This window comes from Solanum tuberosum, unplaced genomic scaffold (assembly GCF_000226075.1).
Source record: "Solanum tuberosum cultivar DM 1-3 516 R44 unplaced genomic scaffold, SolTub_3.0 scf00183, whole genome shotgun sequence".
NCBI classification, from domain to species: domain Eukaryota; kingdom Viridiplantae; phylum Streptophyta; class Magnoliopsida; order Solanales; family Solanaceae; genus Solanum; species Solanum tuberosum.
The window spans coordinates 1,011,985-1,033,862 of record NW_006239110.1 but is presented as its reverse complement, the minus strand read 5'-3'; the positions used below and the strand labels follow the sequence as shown (position 1 = coordinate 1,033,862).

General features: G+C 37.7%; 1 protein-coding gene across 1 annotated transcript in view; it reads left to right on the top strand.

The window, feature by feature from the left end:
- Nucleotides 1-3,703: 3,703 nt before the first annotated feature.
- LOC102603537 (sacsin) overlaps nt 3,704-21,878 on the top strand; it is a 58,425-nt gene continuing 40,250 nt past the window's right edge. Inside the window, exons 1-4 of the mRNA XM_006354916.2 lie at nt 3,704-4,134; nt 4,911-5,637; nt 10,358-16,338; nt 17,286-18,763. Coding sequence (XP_006354978.1) covers nt 3,791-4,134; nt 4,911-5,637; nt 10,358-16,338; nt 17,286-18,763 — 8,530 coding nt within the window. The 5' untranslated portion in view covers nt 3,704-3,790. The remainder of the gene's footprint in view (nt 4,135-4,910; nt 5,638-10,357; nt 16,339-17,285; nt 18,764-21,878) is intronic.

The following is a 21,878-nucleotide window of genomic DNA, read 5'->3' as shown; positions in this document are numbered from 1 at the left end:
ATATGTTCTTTTATGTCTTTTTAAGTATTGTTTAAGTTGTGTATGGGATTGGTCCCGAGTTTTGTACTCTAAAGTATTAGATGGTTTTGAGACATCATGTATAAAGTCTAGAAAGTCTTCCGCTTGCTATTTTTAATTAAATGTCTTCTTTGTAAAGAAAGTTTTTAATTCCTTATGGTGTTTAGTGTCTATGTGATGAATGAATGCTAAGAGGCTTGTATTAGACCTCTTCGAGGTCGAGTACGCCGGTTACGACTAGGGGGTGCTCTCGGGTCGTGACAAGAACATAAGTAGGAAGAAATATTAAAGGAACATGACGAAGCGAGTAAATATTAATCTTATTTTTCATGGCTCGCTTCCTTTTCGAACCCTCTGAATGAAAATCCTGCATCCGCCTCCACCTAAGCATTGTCAACTAGGATTCCCAGTAAATTATGGATCATTAATTCTGACCCAATTTATAACCTACACTTTTAATATAATCAACTCTAACCCGATTTTCTCTTATTTTACATATCAATTCATCCTACCAAATCAAACCAATTATTTTGTCTTGCCAAATCAAAATTGGGATGTGTTGTTGGGAAGGAGGCAACAAACACCGAATCAACATCAATGGCTCCGTTCATTAATAAACCAGTAGCATCGTCAAGGGAAAATCCCTGGCAGCATAAAGAAAGGACTTTAAGAATAATCTAATTCAATAATCTGGTATGAAACTTGAACTAATAGTATGTTACTCACAGTTCGATAATTAAATGAGTCACATGCCTTCACAATAAAACAGATAGTGCAACTCACAATTCACTCACACTTAATCTAGTTTCTTTCATCTAGTTTGGTTCCTCTACTAATAGACTAAGTAAAGCCGAGTCATTTGAACAACATTAGCAAATAAGTACAACAACTTGTTATAGACATTCATACCATATCAACAACACCTTAACTGCAACAAGCAACCATAATAGTTGTTGATCTCCTGTCAAATTTCAAAAAAAATAAAAATAGGGTTTGATTTGGGAGGATGAATCGATCCGTAAAATGAGAGAAAATAGCGTTAGGGTTGATTATATTAAAAATCGGGTAGGTTATAAATTGCGTCAGGATTAATGACCCATAATTTAATGGAAATCTAGTTGGCAATGCTTAGATGAAGGGGTTGGTCCCACGTGTCTTGCCACGTCACTAAAATTTTGGATGCTAACTCTTTAGGTATTTGTGGGCTTTTGGAATAACGACAGAGGCATTTTTTATCCAAAAATGTAACAAAGAGTATATAAGTGGTCTATTTCACATAGTTTAGAAAAAAAATTGACCTTTTTTTCCGATCTAAAATTAAGCAATTTTTATAACAATGCCAAACGTACTCTTAGGGGTCGTTTGGTAGGAAGTATTAAGAGAAATAGTCAATGTATTATGTATGGTATTAATTAGTACTATGTTTGGTAGAATTTTTGGGCCTATGTATAACTAATTCACGGATTAGTTAGACACCCTACATGGTATTATAGGATGTATTACTAATACCTTTCATTTGTTGGTATTAGTAATACATTGATTTGATACCATGGATTATCTATGTAAAGACAAAAATATCCCTAAAATCATTTTATTTATTTTCTTGATTTCATATTTTATTTTTGTAATAGTAAATTTATTAAAATAAATTGGCCTACAAATTTTATTATTTAGAGAGAGTTGTTTGTTGATAAATAAAGGGATAAGGATCTGAAAAATATCCCAACTTTGATGGATTTGTTGTTGCGATACTATACTTTCATGAGGACCTATTACCTCCCTAGACTATTTAATACCGTATTTTAAACATATATATTTGCCCACATGGACATAAACAATAATGCAAAATTATAAATAGTAATGTATCCACGTGGGCACATATATATTTTTAAAATACACTATTAAATAGTTCAGGGGGTAAAAAATATGGTATTAAATAGTCTATGGAGGTAATAGGTCCTTATGAAAGTTTAGTATTGCAACAACAAATCCGACCAAAGTTGAGGTATATTTCAAACCCTTATCCCATAAATAAATGCAATACATATCAATATAATATTTAAAATGTGAGTTGTTTAACATATACTAATTGAAAAGACGAATATATCACCACATGACATTTGTGATCTTAATTGAATAAATTGAATATATTATTTGTTGATTTATATGTGGTTTCTATTTATTTGTATTTTGAACAATTTATAAATTGCATACACTTAAAACTACAACTTGCAATTTTTATGTATAAATGTAGATGATTTATTCGATTTTACTATTGTTTACCCTTTTTTCGGTTTAAAGTAGATGGTCTATCTATTCTAAATTGAAAATTAACGTTTTAAGTGATTAATTTATTAAGATGACAATTATTTACCCTCAAATAATTCAAGTGAGAAAATAACAAACATGACAACAAAATTGTTCTTCTCCTAGCTAGTTAGAAGGCCATAGAAAAATAATATTGTCCGGCAATTATCTACCTTTTCCTGATTACATAAAATATAAAATTTCATAATAATTCAAGGGTATAATTTGAAAGAAGTTTTTTGATATAGTTTTAATCCAAACACAAGATGAGGTGGGAAGCAGTGAACCAAACACTTGATAAAAAAAATATACTCTGCATTACTAATCCCTGAGTTATTTATTTTTCTACCAAACGACCCCTTAATCCCTAATTAATAGAAGCTTTGACCTTTATCACCTTTTTTAATTTCAACACTTGATATACACTTGCTGTTCATTTTTGAGTTTTTGGTCAAAAACATTCTTAAACTATACCCCAAACTTAAATTACATCTTTAAAATATCATTCTTAGCAGAAAACATCATTCAAGTATTTAAAAGTGAACAATTTTCGTCATTCTATTAGATATCATCAAAAACTAAGGGATCCTACAAAAATATGAGTAGTTCACGCGACTATCAACAAAGTTTCCTGCATAATTTCATTACTTGCTATAAGAAGTTCCTGAAAAAAATATTAAAAATCTTAGACACTATTGCTTACTGAAACAAAAAATGTTTGGAAGGTGTGAGAATACATGATCTGCTCTTTTTCTCATTTAGTAACGGAAAGAAGTTGAAGCTTAATTATCTTTACCTTTTTCATAGCCAAATTGTATTTAGATCAATAAAATTTTGGACCAATGTGATATTGAAGTGATCAAAATATCAATTATGTCTCGCATTTGAGTTTCTTTCTACATTATTAGAAGTGGAAGTCTCCAGCAAACGCTGCTTCTAGCGTATTCAATTGAGAAGAAACATATTTCAACTAATACTATTTTTAATATGAAATTACATGAAAAAAAACTATCAAATTAAAAGATATTGCATAATGTTAAACTCAATTACTGAAAAAGTTCACGATAGTATTTTTGGCGTATCTAAGAATGATAATTACGAAGGGATGACTTGATTTTTGTGAGATTTGTTAGTTTTCTGATAAATTCAAGTAGCAGAATGAAAATTGTACATTTTTAAATACTTGAAGGATGTTTTCTGCTAAGAATAATACTTTAAGAATATAATTTAAATGTGAGATATAGTTTAAGAATGATTTTGGCCAAAAACTCGTTATTTTTATACCCCTTAATTCTAAACTACTAAAATATAAAAATATTACAGTACATTATATTTTTTATATATATATTGTTCCTCTTCTTCAGTCGGTCATTGTTGATTCGCACATCAAATCTACTTGTTGTAATGACTTGACTCACAAGTTGCGGTTGCCTCTGACTTGATCCCTAATAATTATTGCCGGTAAATGGACTCTACATCGCCGGAGTCAATCCTCCTCGAAGATTTCGGTCAGAAAGTAGATCTAACTCGGAGAATCCGAGAGGTTTTGTTGAATTATCCGGAGGGAACTACGGTACTTAAGGAGCTCATTCAAAACGCCGACGATGCCGGAGCTACCAAAGTTTGCCTCTGCCTTGACCGCCGGAATCACGGGACCGAGTCATTGCTCTCTGATAAGCTCGCACAGTGGCAAGGCCCTGCTCTTTTAGCTTACAACGATGCCATTTTCTCTGAAGAGGATTTTGTTAGTATTTCTAGGATTGGTGGCAGTGGCAAGCATGGCCAGGCCTGGAAAACCGGTCGCTTCGGGTAATTTCATATATTCAGTCTGTCCTCACTAGTTGGTTTTAATGTGAACTTTGGTAATTTGGTAGTTGGATGCGTAATGTGTATACTTGAGTAAATGCCACTTTATCAAATTTTGGTGCTAAAGTGCTATCTCAAGTATTTTTGATATTAAAATTGCAAAATTCTACTTGAGATTATGAGAGCTTAAACTAGATTACCGGTTTTGGAGTCTGGACTGGTACTAGGCTGATTTTGTAAATTTGTGATTTTGTCTGTGTTTACTGTTGAGTACAAATATTCGGAGGTCACATGGAAGCAATTCAGGGAAGTGTAGAACAACTAAAATTATTAGGAACCTATGTCAGAAAGAAGCTATTACAGTCAAAATTTTAAGTAGTAGTATATCCCAATCAAGGAGATGTAAGTTATAATTCTCTGAAGAAGGTGCAGACATATCAACTGCTATAGTAAAGAAATTGTTTATTTTTCTTCAAAAGAACCTTTGATACCAAATATTGCTGTTTTTTTTTCTTTTCTTATAATTGAGGATTTCTGCAATAGTAATTAGTAATTCTGAAGAAGAGTCTTTCCCATTGTTTGATCTGAATTTCGAACATATTAATTCACAATGGGAACTTGGTACTGAATTTAAAATGAAGAAAAGTTTGCTCCTTTTGCTTAAAAAGGGAAATAACTGAAAGGTCGAGGGGAAGTTGTACTGTTTTTCCCCTCAATCTTGTTAAGTTCCTGGCAAATGCAATCATCTCATTTCTTTGAATTGGTGTTTTTTCTTTCAGGGTTGGCTTCAACTCGGTGTATCATCTAACTGATTTGCCATCCTTTGTAAGTGGAAAGTATGTTGTACTGTTTGATCCCCAGGGTGTTTATCTTCCAAATGTCTCAGCATCAAATCCTGGAAAACGGATTGAGTATGTTAGTTCTTCAGCCATCTCACTGTACAAAGATCAGTTTTCTCCATATTGTGCTTTTGGCTGTGACATGAGAAGTCCTCTCCATGGAACTTTATTCCGTTTCCCTTTGAGAAATGCAGATCAGTCTGCTAGAAGTAAGCTCTCCAAGCAAGGCTACTTGGAGGATGATATCTCGTCAATGTTAGGACAGCTTTATCAGGAAGGAGTTTTCTCACTACTTTTTCTTAAGAGTGTATTATCAATAGAGATATATGAATGGGATGTTGGTTTGGCCGAGCCACGGAAGACATATTCCTGCTCCGTGAACTCTGACAACAGTGATACCATTTGGCATCGTCAAGCACTTCTGAGACAATTGAAATTGACTGATTCAAATGATTCCTTCGTTGATACCTTTTCATTGGAATTCTTGAGCGAGGCGGTCAATGGGAGTCATCCTCAGAAGAGAACTGATAGGTTTTATATAGTACAAAGATTGTCTTCACCGTCTAGCAGGATAGGTGCTTTTGCGGCGAAAGCATCAAAGGACTTCGATATTCACCTTCTGCCTTGGGCATCGGTTGCTGCTTGCGTATCAGATAATTCATCCAAGGTAATGTAGTTTATCCCTTCCAGTTATTTTACAATTTACAACTCAATCATTCAAGTAAATAGGTGAAGTCATGCTTTACGGATAAGGAGGAATTTCAATATTTGTTGAAGTGTGTGACCATGATAGGAGGGTGTGGAGGTCGAGGATTAGGATAAAAGGGTAGTAGATAGTCAATTATTAGTCTTGTGTTTTCGTACTCTTAGATTTCTATTTCTATTTGTTGTTCCTTCAGCCTTGCTTATTGTATTTTTGTGTTGTTCTTCATGCTTGTTGTTGTTATAGTCTTTTTCATTTGTTGTTGCTGCATGCTGTTTCCTTTGATTCGGTTATCGTATTATCTGTTGTTATTACTGTTCCCTTCCCTACTTCTATACTTCTGTATTTCCTTCCCATACTTGTTTTGATATGTTTCACTTGAGCCAAGGGTCTATCAGAAACAATCTTTCTAGTTTCAAAAGGTAGGGGCAAAGACTACACACACCACCCTCCCTAGACCCACTTGTGAGAAATGTGGGTTAGACCCCGTTTGTGGGCTTACAATGGATATGCTGTTGTTGAAGAAGTGTGAATATTTTATTTAAAAGTTCAAGCGGTTAGAGAGAACACACTTTTTTGCTATTTAATTATATTATGTCTCGACATGCTGGCTCACGTGTTGATTTGATTCTTTTTCATTGGCTAAACACATGGAATTTTGTTATTTTCTTGCTTGGGTGGTGGTGAAATTTGGACTAGAACCTCTGCCTACTCTTATGGCATGTTAAAAAACTGGATCTTGGCCTAACTCAACTCCAAAAGTTAGTTTAAGAGGTGAGGGTTGCCCATGCCATATAAAGAGATCACCCATCTCTTAACCAACCGACGTTGGTCTCTTTTACAACCCCTCGCCTGCCTAGGATTGAACGTATGGAGCGTGAACAATATAATATGGGGGCTCAACATTGAGAAACCAAAAATTGGGATGAGTCTTACTTTGATACCACGTTAAAGTGTATCAGCATAATGCCGTTATAGGGATCACACATTTTAATTATTTAATTATATTATGGCTCGACAGTTGAAAAGTCTCACATTAGTTGGTCAAGGGATGTGTGGTATTCTCATATGGCTTGAGCAATCTTCACTCTTGATCTAGCTTTTGGTATTGAGTTAGACTCAAGATTCGTGCCTTTAATATGATATTAGAGTAGGCAAAGATTGTAGGTTCAAATCTTACCGCAATCCAGATTCAAAAAGAATCTCCATACCAGCCCATGAAAAAGTATTAGGCCAGGACGTGAGAGGCATGTTGAGAATATACTCAAGTAAATAGAAGTGTGCTCTTTCTAACAACCTAAGCATTTAGATGAGATGGTCACACAATTCAATAATATCATTGAATATTAACGATACAATCAAGATGAATTATTGTATTTGTATCCCACATTTGGTATAGTGTGGATAATTTTAAATACTTATGCTGACCTGGCTAGTAATAAATCTTGTGATAAAAGTGTCTTTAGAAAATGTATTAGATAACATATTTTAAGTTATATAAAATGATTTATATCATAACTTAACAATTAAGTATGACCTGTATTGAACATTACCAGTTTCAAAAAAAAGTATGACCTGTAGACTGTAGTTATCTACATTAACTAAGGCTATGATGCCAAAAAGGAAGTGAGGCTGTGATACAAAAATATTTTCATAAAGAAAAAGCAAGATATCAAATGAAGTAGATATGAAAAGACAATTGCTAACAAAACGTCTATGGTAGGAAAGAACAAAGGGGAGAAATGAGAAACAACTAAGTGGTAAGTGGCTTTGGAGGTTCGGGGTGGAAGTACATGCTTTGTGAAGGCAGGTGATAACGGATAAATATGGGGTTGCGAAAGGAGGTTGAAGCACCAGGGATATCACCTTGCCTATCATGAAGGGATGGGGCTATTTTTGGGGATATAACTCATTCTAGGTCAGAGACGGAAGGAGAGTTTGTTTTTAGGGACATAATTGGTGTGGGGACGTTTTATTAGAAGATGAATTCCAATGTTTGTATAGATTGTCCTGCCAAAGAGACTTGTCAAGCCAGCAAATTAGGGGGACACAAAGTGAAGAGATTTTTTGGAATTGAGATCTAGAAGGGAATTTCAAGATTGGGAAGTAAACTGAGTTTCAAAGATTGTTACCCTTACTTCATAGGCAAGTCAATCTAGTTGATAATCCCGATTCTTGGTGTTGGGGATTGGAAAATAATGGAGCTTTCTCAAAATATAATGGACTGTTCTCTCTGAAGTCCTTTTATGAGAAGTTTTTGGTTAGGGGGGAGTTGAATTTTCCTTGTAATGCAATATGGATTCCAAGGGTGCCAAGAAAGGTGTGCCTTTTCACTTGGCTAGATTCTAGAGGGGAATTTTGACAACGGAATTTTAGAAAACGGAAGGTTGTATGTGTTAGTTGGTGTTACATGTGTAAAGAGACGGGAAAGGACGTGGATAATCTTCTTCTACTTTGCGGGACAACTTGAGATCATGGTAGGATATGTTTAAGGTGGTTTGATACTTCATGGGCAATACCGAAATCTTTGAAAGATTTGATGTTAAGTTGGGGTGCTGGCTAATCAAGAACTCACATGTTCAGAAAATGCATGTTGTGGAGATGAAGAAATTGAGATGGATATGTGGGCATACTAGGATCTACAAAATTAGGAATGAGGTTATTCAGGAGAAGATGAGAGTGACCCTTGTGGCGGACAAGATGAGGGAAGCGAGACTGAGATGGTTTGGATATGTGAAGAGGAGGTGCACTGACGCCCCAGTGAAAAGGTACGAGAGGCTAGTTGTAGAGGGTTATCAAAAGAGGTGTAGAGGTATAGACCGAAAAAAGTATTGTGGAGAGGTAATTAGATGATATGGCGCAACTTCATATTACCGAGGATATGACCCTATATAGAAAGAAGTGGAGGTTGCATATTAGGGTAGGAGGTTAATAGGGGTAGAGTGTTGTCTTTCCTTGGTTCCTTTCTTATATACGTTACACTACTTTTCATATTTACTGATATGCTTTCTTCATTGTTTTCTTCCTCTTTTACTTGAGTTTGATGCACTTGAGCTTAGGGTCTTTCGGAGACAGCCTCTCTAGGTAGTGGTAGGGTTTGTGTATACCCTACCCTCCCCAGACTCCACTTAGTGGGATATTTTTGTGAAACTAGTGGGATTTCACTGGGTATGTTGTTGTTGTTGATGTTAAGTTGGAAGAGTGGGAGAAGGAGAACAAGACGAAGGGCTTGGAACGTGGTTCCACTTGTTTTGATGTAGGTAGTTGGGAGAGAGAAATAAGAGCTTTTGAAGGTGTAGAGTCAAGTTTCTCTCAGTTGAGGAGTAGTGTCCGTTCCCTTATTTTTTTTTGGTGTAAACAGAAAGTTCCTTGTTGTATAGATGATTGGATGGAGTTTGTGGAGAATCATATCATGTAGATTCTTTACCTGTTGGTATACCCCTTGTATATACGATTTGGCCATGTATATGAATGAAACACATTTACTTGATCAACAAAATGAAATAAAAAATCACCCCATTAGTACATCTCCTGTATGTAAAATTCATAACATTTAGAGGAGGTTACTTACCCTCCTTGATCCAATTCTCTCTTTCAAAATCCACATCAAACTATTGACTATGTTTTAGATTCTTGCATCATTACGATGTACTAAATTCAATTCAATTCGTCATCGGAAGTTTTGAATGGTATGCACAACGTTATTTGTGTTATTTCGTGAAGTGGTTGGAACAATTTGGGATACGTTAAAGGGCCTTGTGCCATGTAAAAATGAAATAGAGGCACATAACAGTTTGGGATAAGGTTAAGTGTCATTGCAAATGAAGTAGAGGAAGTACTTAGTGGAATTTCTTCTTACTTCTGCCAGTACTCAGACCAGACCTTTGTTACTCTTGTGGTTGGACAACACAATAGGCCGTCTCCCAATAAATCTCTCCTATTTCTCTAATACCCACCAACCCCCAACCCCCAACCCCCTTGTGCTTGTTAATGAACAAAACAGATTGAGAGAAAAAAGGAAAACAAATGCGGATTATCTAATCTGCCTATCCCTTCTTTTCATTTTGGTAATACATTTTTGTGGGATATGCTTCAGGCGCCTATAATTGATGTGTCATATGTTTGAAATTGCTCATGTTATGGTATCCTGTGGGTTCGTGACACCAATGATTGTCTCTTGTGCTTAACATTGGGCTTGTAACCTAAATTGTTGGTGTTACTAAAGTACCTCGGCATCAGTGCTTATTGGTATGGGTTTAGTTCTCGTTGGTGTTTAATATGTGTCATCTTCTCTGTTTTTAAGGTAGAACAGCCGAAAGTTATCCCATCTAATTGATTGAGGATGGGAATCACATTGATGAACCAACTTATACATATAAGTATGTTAGTAATTAGCTGTTCCCTTTTTTTCTACTTGTTGGCTTCTTTTATATAACCAGATTTTACAAGTCGTATATACCTGTTGAATATCACTTGAAATAAATAACTTTACCACGTCTCACTTGAAATTCATGTGTTGGCTTCAGAATTTAAGGGGACTCTGGACTTCTGTGCTTCCTTTCTGACCCCCCTCCCCTCCTTCTTCCATCAAGAATTATTTAATTGAAAGGAGGGCTTCTCTATTAGTTAGTTTCAGTGCTTACTCATCTGATATATCTGTCATTGTTTATTTTTCATTTTTCAGGATGATGTACTTAAGCAAGGTCAGGCTTTCTGTTTCTTGCCTTTACCTGTCAAAACTGGATTAAGTGCACAAATTAATGGATTCTTTGAGGTTTCCTCGAATCGTCGAGGCATTTGGTATGGATCTGATATGGACAGATCTGGAAGAATTCGTTCGCTCTGGAATAGGCTTCTCTTAGAAGATGTTGTAGCTCCTAGTTATGCTCAATTACTGCTGGGTGTGCAACAGATGCTCGGTCCTACTGAGACTTACTATTCTTTATGGCCGACTGGTTCATTTGAAGAGCCATGGAATATTTTAGTTGAACAGATCTACCAGAACATCATTGATTTCCCTGTTTTCTATTCCAATGTCAACGGTGGAAACTGGGTTTCAGCAAGAGAAGCTTTTCTTCATGATAGCAAGTTGTCAAAAAGCAAAGAGCTTGATGATGCACTCGTCCAGCTAGGCATGCCTGTTGTTTGTTTGCCAAATGGATTATTTAATATGCTTGTGACTTGTGTTACTGGTATTAAATGGAAAATAGTTACACCGGATTCAGTTCGTCATTATCTTAGGGAAAGCAAGTTTGCTAGTGCAATAGACAGATCTTACAGGCTTATGCTGTTGGAGTATTGCCTTGAGGACCTTGTTGATACAGATGTTGGCATTCATACATTTGGTTTGCCTTTACTTCCTTTAGCAAATGGGGACTTTGGTTTGATGTCTGAACCAACAAATGGAATCTCTTATTTTATATGCAGCGATTTGGAATACACACTTCTTCATAACCTTTCTGATAGAGTAATCGACAGGAAAATCCCTTGCAATTTATTCGACCGACTGACAGCTGTTGCGAAGGCATCTGGTGCCAACCTTTGTTTTTTCAGTGTTCCCAAGCTCCTTCAAGTAATGCCCAAATTTTTCCCTGCTGAATGGAAATATAAAACTAAAGTTCTTTGGGACCCTGGGTCATGTTCTACTCCAACAGTGTCATGGTTTGCGCTCTTCTGGCGTTATCTCAGAGATAAATGTGCAGAGTTAGGTTTCTTTGGTGATTGGCCTATCTTACCATCAACTTCGGGGCATTTGTATAGACCGTCTAGGCACTTAAAATTGCTGAATGCAGAAAACTTGTCTGATAAAATGCAACATGTTCTGATTCACATAGGATGCAAGATACTAGATCGCTGTCATGATATTCAACATCCAGACTTACCTAATTATGTCTGTGATGCTGATGGTGGTGGTGTTCTGCAGTCTATCTTTGATGTTGTCTCTTCTAGTGAGAGAACGGAAGATTTTCTTGAACATCTGGTAGTGGAAGAAAGAGATGAGCTTCGTGGATTTCTTCTGGACCCGAGGTGGTATATTGGCAATTGTATGGATGTGTCCAACTTATGCAATTGCAAAAGGTTGCCTGTTTATCGAGTTTATGGTGTAGAGCACTCTGAAAGTGTTAAGTTCTCTGATTTAGTAAACCCTCAAAAATACTTGCCACCTTCGGATTGTTCTGCATCTCTCCTTTCTGCTGAGTTCATTATTAGTTCTTCAAATACCGAAGAAGAGGTGCTAAATAGATATCTTGGTATTGAACGAATGAGAAAGGCTGACTTCTACAAGAAGCACGTCTTAAATAGGGTCAATTTGCTGGACCCTGACCTTCGTGACAACATCATGATTATGATTTTGAGAGAGCTACCTCATCTTTGTGTTGAGGATGCACATTTTAAAGAAAATCTGAGAAACTTGGACTTCATCCCTACGTCTAATGGCTCCATGAGAAGTCCTTCGGTGATGTATGATCCTAGAAATGAGGAATTATATGCTTTATTGGAAGATTGTGATAGTTTTCCTTATGGTGCTTTCCAGGAATTTGGTATTTTAGACATATTACAAGGTTTGGGTCTCAGGACAACTGTGTCCACTGAGACAGTGATACAAAGTGCTCGAAGGGTGGAAAAATTGATGCATACCGATCCAGAAACTGCCCATTCTAGAGGTGAAGTGCTTCTTTCATATTTGGAAGTGAATGCATCAAAGTGGTTACCTTATCCAACCAAGGATGATCATGGAACCATGAATAGAATGTTCTCAAGAGCTACAAATGCATTTAAACCTCGTCATGTTAAATCTGACTTAGAGAAGTTCTGGAGTGATCTTCGGTTAGTATGCTGGTGCCCGGTTCTTGTTTCTTCGCCGTATCAATCTTTACCATGGCCTGCTGTCTCATCCGTGGTTGCTCCTCCAAAACTTGTGAGATTATACTCTGACTTGTGGCTGGTCTCGGCAAGCATGCGCATACTGGATGGAGAATGTTCTTATTCAGCTTTATCTAATCAATTAGGTTGGTCTTCTCCACCTGCAGGAAGTGTAATTGCTGCACAGCTTCTTGAGCTTGGGAAAAATAGTGAAATTGTTACTGATCCAATGCTAAGGAAGGAATTAGCCTTAGCAATGCCAAGGATATATTCTATATTGATGAACATGCTTGCTTCAGATGAAATTGACATTGTCAAAGCTGTTTTAGAGGGCTGTCGCTGGATTTGGGTTGGAGATGGATTTGCAACTACTGATGAGGTTGTCCTCAATGGTCCTCTACACTTGGCTCCTTATATGCGTGTTATACCTGTGGATTTGGCAGTTTTCAAAGAACTATTTGTGGAGCTGGGCATCCGAGAGTTCTTGTGTCCTAATGATTATGCTAATATATTAAGTCGAATGGCAATAAAGAAAGGTTCCCTTCCTTTGGATACTCAGGAAATCAGGGCTGCTATATTAATTGCACAACATCTTTCTGAAGTTCAGTTTTCTGAAGATCCAGTTAAGATCTACCTACCTGATGTGTCATGTAGATTGCTTTTTGCTACGGATTTGGTGTTCAATGATGCTCCCTGGTTGCTTGATTCAGAAGATCCCAGTTCCTCATTCGGTAGTTCATCTAATATGGCTTTTAATGCAAGTCAAACTGTCCATAGATTTGTGCATGGGAACATTTCTAATGATGTCGCTGAGAAACTTGGAGTACGCTCTCTTCGAAGGATGTTGCTTGCAGAAAGTTCTGATTCCATGAACCTGAGCTTGTCTGGTGCTGCTGAAGCATTTGGGCAGCATGAGGCATTAACAACCAGGCTTAAACATATACTTGAAATGTATGCAGATGGACCTGGGACTCTGTTTGAGCTGGTACAAAATGCAGAGGATGCTAATGCTTCTAAGGTGATTTTTTTATTGGATAAAACTCAATATGGGACTTCATCTGTTCTCTCTCCTGAAATGGCGGATTGGCAGGGACCTGCTTTGTACTGTTTCAACGACTCTGTTTTTACTCCCCAAGATTTGTATGCAATCTCTCGTATAGGTCAAGAGACCAAACTAGAGAAACCATTTGCCATTGGAAGATTTGGGCTGGGCTTTAATTGTGTTTATCACTTCACGGATATTCCAACTTTTGTTTCGGGAGAAAATATTGTTATGTTTGACCCACATGCCTGCAATTTACCTGGTATATCTCCTTCGCATCCTGGACTACGGATCAAATTCGCTGGGAGAAGAATATTAGAACAGTTTCCTGATCAATTTTCTCCATTTCTGCATTTTGGGTGTGATCTACAACATTCTTTCCCAGGTACCCTCTTCCGTTTCCCCCTTAGGAGTACAAATGTTGCTTCTAGAAGCCAAATAAAGAAAGAAGGGTACACACCTGATGATGTCCTAGCTCTATTTCATTCCTTTTCGGAGGTTGTCTCTGAGACGTTGCTTTTCCTGCGGAATGTGAAAAGTATTTCGATTTTTGTCAAAGAAGGTGCTAACAGTGAAATGCAAGTGCTACATTGTGTTGACAAGCAAAATGTAGGTGATCCCGAGGATGAAAGTAATCCAAATCATCAGGTCTTCAGTCTTATGTACGGGAAGCAGCATGACAAAACTAATAAAGTTCAGTTCCTTAACCAATTATGTAAGTCTGTGAATATAGACTTGCCAAGGAAGTGTCATAAGATTATGTTGTCTGAGAAGAGCACTTCTGGTGGTCGTGCACATTTGTGGTTAACTAGTGAGTGCTTAGGATTCATTCGAGGTAAGAATAACCATGACAACCTTGATAATAAGTACCACAAAGCCATTCCTTGGGCATGTGTTGCTACTTGTTTACATACAATGAAAATTGAAAGCGATTTGAATGATGGTTTTGAGAAATCTGATCTCATTGCTCCTAAATTGCTAGACTTCCCAGTGGCATTGGCTGGTTCTATCGAGAATTTTGAGGGTCGTGCCTTCTGTTTTTTGCCACTGCCAGTGATTACTGGGCTTCCTGTGCATGTCAATGCATATTTTGAGTTATCATCTAACCGAAGAGATATATGGTTTGGTAATGACATGGCAGGGGGTGGGAAGAAACGCTCTGAGTGGAATATGTACCTACTTGAAGATGTTGTTGCTCCAGCATATGGTTATTTACTTGAGAAAGTTGCTTCAGAAATTGGCCCATGTGATTCTTTCTTTTCCTTTTGGCCAATCAAGATGGGATATGAACCATGGGCGTCAGTGGTGCGGAAACTCTATAACTTCATCTCAGATTCCGGTCTTAGAGTATTGTATACAAAAGCTAGAGGTGGACAATGGATCTCAACGAAGCAAGCAATTTTTCCAGATTTCGCTTTTGACAAGGCACGGGAACTTGTGGATGCATTATCAGATGCTGGTTTGCCATTGGCAACCATCCCTGAGGCTCTTGTCGAAAAATTTAAGGAGATATGCCCGGGAGTGCATTTTCTTACACCTCAACTGCTCCGTACTCTTTTAATTAGGAGGAGTCGTGAATTTAGAGATAGAAATGCTATGATCTTAACCCTAGAATACTGCTTGCTTGATCTAAGAACTCCAGTTCAATCTAGCACTTACTTTGGCTTATCCTTGATACCTCTTTCCAATGGTTTATTTACAAAGTTTCAGAAGAGGGGGGAGGGTGATCGAATTTATATTGTTCAAGGTGACGGATATGGTCTTCTTAAGGATTCTCTTCCCCACCAACTTGTAGACGCTGGGATCTCTGCTTTTCTCTATGACAAGTTATGGGAAGTAGCCCAAAGTGAAGATTTTAACATTACTTTCTTGACTTGCCCTTTGCTTGAGAGACTTTTTGTGCAATTACTCCCAGCAGACTGGCAGCTGGCTAAACAGGTGAATTGGGTCCCTGGTTGTCAAGGACATCCTGACTTGGAATGGATGAGACTGCTGTGGAGCTATCTCAAGTCTTCTTGTGATGATCTCTCTTTGTTTTCGAAGTGGCCTATTTTGCCTGTTTTAAACAATCGTCTCCTGCAGCTAGTGGAAAATTCCAATGTGATCAAAGATGGTGGATGGAGTGAAAATATGTCATCACTTCTGCTGCGTGTTGGATGCCTGATATTGACGCGCGACCTCCCAATAGACCATCCCCAATTAATGCTTTATGTCCAGCCTCCCACGGCAAGTGGTATATTAAATGCATTGTTGGCAGCCGCTGTGAAGATAGAAAAGATTGAGGGACTCTTTAGTAATGCATTGGAGGGAGAAATGCATGAACTTAGGAGCTATATTCTCCAGTCCAAGTGGTTCTGTGAAGATTCTCTGAATAGCAGTCAGATGGTTATCATCAAAGAGATTCCTATGTTTGAATCATTCAAGAGCAGAAAAATGGTATCTTTGAGTAGGCCAGCTAAATGGCTAAAACCAAATGGTGTACATGACGATCTATTGAATGATGATTTCTTGAGAATCGAATCAGAGAAGGAAAGGATCATTTTGAATAAATACTTAGAAGTTGCAGAACCTACAAAGGCGGACTTCATCAAACATTATGTAATCACTCACATGCCTGAGTTTATTTCTCAAGATGGATTACTCTCATCCATCTTACAAGACATCAAATATTTGATGGAAGAGGATGACTCCTTCAAAGAAGCAATCTCCAAAGCTTCTTTTGTTTTAACTTGTGATGGTTCCTGGAAAGAGCCTATCAGGTGTGTTTATTTATCCATTCACTAAACTAGCTTATGTCATGCGTGAATGACTTAATCCTTGATGATCTCAAATAGTTGTTTTTTTCACTCAGTCAAATTAGTTCTGGTTAGAAGTTATGCATAAGTATAATGCTACCAATTGTAAAACAATGTAAAAGGTGAAGTTATCGGTATATTTTTTCTAATGGGTCACCAAATGATGCAGGAAGTACACTATGGGTAAAACATTTATTTCCCCGGGCTAGGTTGTAGATCATATTTCACAAATATAAACTGAATGAGGAGTCATTTTCTTATGAGAAGTGTGAAGAAGTCCCAGATCGATGGTTAATGAGATGGGAGGTCTACTTATATGGTCTTGGGCAATCCTCTTCTCTTGAGCTAAGCTTTTGGAGTTTAGTTAGATCCAAGATCCATTTCTTTAAAATGTTGTTCATGCACCAGATCTGAAGCCCCGGGCATGAGGGAGGGTGTGAAGGAGTCCCACAATGGTGGTTAATGGGAGGGTGGTTTCCTATATGGTCCTGGACATTTCTCCTCTCATGAGCTAGCTTTTGAGTTTGAGTTGGGCCCAAGATCCATTTCTTTACCAGAAGTGATAATCGGTAGCAGTATTGAAGTTATATTTAATATAAAATTATTGGTACATGCTCAGTCCTTTTTGGTTTTGCTACATCAGTTTTTCTTTTTCAAAATCAACATGCTAAAAAACGTAGCTCTAGTAAAATCAGCGTAAGCTTGACATTTTCAGGGCCAACACACAGTCTTTCTCCTATTCGACCTTTACTTCAAAGTTTAACCGTATATATTTTGTATGGTGTATCTATGTGATCTACATACAATACTCTCATGTGTGTATGTGTATACATATATATATATATTTATCTATAACATGTGGAGTATGTTCTTACATGTATGATTGTGGAATCTCTGTATTGTTTCTGTAGGCTTTATGATCCTCGTATCCCAGAACTGAAAATGTTGTTGCATGGAGGTGCCTTCTTTCCATGTGAAAAGTTCTCTAGTCCGGAGTTTCTTGAGATTCTGGTTAACCTTGGGCTTCGGCAATCTTTAAGCTTTACTGGTTTGCTTGATTGTGCCACATCTGTGGCATTGTTGCATAATTCCGAAGAGTTAGAAGCGGTGAAAAATGGTAGCAGGTTGCTTCACTTGTTGGACACTATGGTGTCAAAGCTCTCAGCACTGGACAGGGACTCCAGTACTGGATATGAAACTTCTGAGGGGTCATGTCTTAATGTTTGCATTGAAGGAGCTGTTGATGTTACTGACAACCTGTCAGGAATTATTTCATTTCTCAGCAACTGGATTGATGATATGACTGGAGAAGAATTTTGGTCAGCACTGAGATCCATCAGCTGGTGTCCTGTACTTGTAGAACCGCCTATCAGAGGATTGCCGTGGTTAGTCTCAGGTAGAAAAATTGCAATGCCAATTAATGTTCGGCCCAAGTCACAGATGTGGATGGTTTCATCTAAGATGTATATCCTGGATGGTGAATGTTCCGAGCATCTGCAACATAAACTTGGTTGGATGGATCGCGCAAGTATAGAGACTCTGTCTGAACAATTGCTTGGACTACCTAAATTCTATGTGGAGGCAAATGAAAGCTCAGATGTAGCACCTAATCTGGATTCAGTTTTGCAGAAGCAGGTGCTCTTAATTTATTCGCAGTTGCAAGAATTTATTGGTATGAACGACTTCGAGGTTCTCAAGTCTACCTTAGATGGTGCTCGGTGGGTTTGGATAGGAGATGATTTTGTTTCTCCTGCTGTACTTGCTTTTGACTCTCCTGTGAAATTCAGCCCCTACTTGTATGTTGTACCGTCTGAGTTAACGGAATTCAGAGATTTGCTTGTGGAGTTGGGCGTTAGACTCAGTTTTGATGTTTTTGATTACTTCCATGTTTTACAAAGGTTGCAAAATGATGTGAAAGGATTCCCCCTTTCTGCTGATCAACTGAGTTTTGTCAATCATGTGCTAGAAGCAATTGCAGATTGCAACATGGATAGCTTAATGTTTGAGTCTTCTAGTACTCCTTTATTACTTCCTGATTCTTCTGGAGTTCTTATGAGTGCTGGGAATCTTGTTTATAACGATGCTCCTTGGATGGAGAGCAATACCGTTGGTGGAAAGCGTCTTGTTCATCCATCTATAAGCCAGAATCTTGCGGACAGATTGGGTATTCAATCACTTCGAAGTGTGTCATTAGTCAGTGAAGAGATGACAAAAGACTTACCGTGCATGGATTACACAAAAATATGTGAACTTTTGGAGTTGTATGGAAAAACTGATTTCCTTTTGTACGACCTACTTGAGTTGGCAGACTGCTGCAAAGCAAAAAAACTTCATCTGATTTTCGACAGAAGGGAACATCGGTGTCAGTCCCTTCTGCAGCATAATCTAGGTAATGTAGTTTTCTGAACCTCCTACTGATTGGTTATTTCTCTGACAGTCTTAAGGGCAGAAACATGTGATTTTTGTGTGTTCTCGAGTTTGGAGCACCTTCCACATGCTGTATGACTTGCTTATTTTCTTCCCTGCATGTTTTTTGATTGTTCAAGTAAGTATATTGATTTAGCAACAAGTAACTGCTGTAAAAATTGACAAGGGCTGCATTACGACATGTGTTATGAGCTGAGAAAGTCAACCATATCCTCAATGTCATTTGCATGGGCCATGTCTCGCCAAAAAAAAGAAGAGAAGATATACATCTGTACTTCATGCTAATTAGAGATTCTGATTTTCTTTTAAAAATTCTACTGTTACTTTCTTTCCAAAGAGTCTGCCAGATGAATAAAGGGATGGTATTCCAAGTGTTCATAATTGCGTTTCTCGCTCTCAGACCTTGCAGGTGCTAGCACTCTAATAATTCTTTCGTTGTCCTTGGCATAGTCCATTTAACCCCTATAATGTTTAGAAAGAAGTTCCATATCTGCAAAGTGAAGGTACAATGAAGAAATAGATGATTGACATCCTCTGTTTGTTGTCCGCAAAGCAAATACCTACTGTTATGTTAAATACCTACTGACATGCACCTTGTGCAACCGACCAAGAAAAGCACCAGAGTTTTAAAGGTTAATATTTTGATTGGATGACTTAAGTATATCTTCTCATTTAGAGGTAGATTGTTGATGCATCTTACTGCACAATAATAGAAGTCTCGCCTCCTTCATCTTGTCCACCACGGGGGCCACACCCACCTTATCCAAAATATCCTCTTTCCTAACTTTATCATTCTTAGTATGCCCACACATCTATCTAAATGTGCAAGTTTTTGACCAACCAATACTCTGCCAAAAACAATGTACTGGTCTAACCTCCACTTTATAGAACTTACCTTTAAGTCTTGGTGACACATTCTTATCACCAAGACATCGGGTGCAAGCGTCCATTTCATCTGCCCCACTCCAATACTGTGTGTAACATCCTCATTGTTCTCATTATTACCCAGGATTACTGACCCAAACTACTTGGAACTTCCTCTCTTAGAGATAACCTGTTTACCAATCGTCACTTCTACATCCACTTCATGAGTTGCGTCACTAAACTTGTACCCTATAAGTACTATATCTTAGTCCTGCAACCTAAACCCTTTAGACTCCGGGGTCCATCTCCAAATCTCAAGCATATCGTAAGCTCCGTTCCGTGCATCGTCAATCAATATTATGTCATCGGCAAATAATATGGTACCTCCCCTTGAATTTGCCGCATCAGTTCATCCCCCACCAAGGAAAAAAGCCAACAACTACAAACATTTGTATTTGAGCTTCTGTACATTATCTATTTTTCCTTCAAAACATCTGCCATCCATTTCCTTCCTTATAACCCAAAATATACAAGCAGGCACTATAAATCCAAATCTTATTCAATAGCTTACTGATTTCCTCGAGTCCCCAGCAGTTTAGCACTTTGAATGAGTATGACATAACAAATTGCACCTTGAATAAGTTGTAGAATAATGGTCAGCTCTGGTGGGTCACTGGACAATGCCAGAAAGAGGTGGCTGCAGCTTTCCACCTCTTTATTTACACATAAAGCACCTTCTTGAGATTGTCATTCCCCTTCACAGCAGATTGCTATGAGTGAGGCAAGCTTTATGAGCAGCCAACCACATTAAAAAAATTTGTAAAGTGGCTTTGATTTCCACAACTAGTTCCATGTCCAATATGATGTGTTTTCACCCACACTGTTGATCACTAGTGAAAGACACTATGCATTTTAAATATTTTATGAGCTTCCATTGTGTCTTGCACTCTGCATTACAGTTGAGCTGTGCTCCCTTAACATTGTTATTCTGATTGCTTTTTCTGATTAATTCTTTCCTACATTAATGTGGTGATGCAGTAGGAAGTACAGTAGTTTTTATGCATTCAATTCTTATAAAAACCTTGGTATATCTGAAGGAAACGGATGAAAAGCCTATATGACTGCTACAAAGCAAAGAAATCCCAAGTTCCATTGTAGATCTCAGAAGTGGCAAATATTCTTGCTTCCTTAAAAAAAAGTGGCAGATATCCCAGATAAGAGGATGAATGACTAACGTTTTTTCTTGCTCCATTTTATAAGCAGAATTTTTTTTAAGACCTATTATTATCAACAAACTAATTTCCTAACCTTTTTCCATAAAAAGATTTCCCAGACACAGTTCCTAATGCTCGTTCTCTCTCCTACTTCTTAGGAGAGAGGAACCCATCTTTTCCGGCATCCTCCACTGGAATCAGCCTTTTTTTTTTTTTAAATAGCCAACAATAATCACCCACTGTGATTATTGATAAATCACCCACTAGTAGGATGGAGGAGAATCAAATCTATTTCAATGCTGGTTTCAAGTCTTTTGATATCACCAGATGGGAAACTGAGAAAGCTGAATGGTACGAATGGGTAGAGAGAAGCAGAAAGATGATGCGCACATCGTCCATGAGTAGAAAGGTGTTGGAATGGATCTGTCTCTGTCTAAGAGAAGCATCCAAAGAGAAAAAGAAGGAGACAAGTAGGTGGAAACTAGCTGAGCAAGAGGCAGTGCATTTTTGCACAAGAAAACATAATATACATGGGAGGTTCATAAGCATCATAACAGTATATAGAGGGGGAAGGTCAAGCCTAATTATTCCTGAGTTGGCATCGAATGCGGGGTGGTTGGATGTTGCATTGAAGATTGACAGATTCATTAAATGCAAGAAGGGAAAGGAGAAAATACCCAATACAAGGGTGATTGCTGATTATCCATATGCTAATGCTATACGAGATAGTAAATGGCAATCCAGGAACCTACGCAGTGCAGAGGTCAAAAGCATTATGGGTAAGGTGGAAGTTCTAGATAAAATAAGTACCCAGGAGGGTGATCTGTTATCTAGATGCTTAGTTGGGTATTGCAGTGAGAAGCCCAAGGAGAGGACAACTTTAGCAGACATAAGAAGATGGTCATCAACTAGTTGGAAGAAAGCCTTTGGAATCAACATTTACGAACTGAATGATGAGAAGTTTTTGTTTGAGTTCCCAAACAGAAACATGGCAGAACA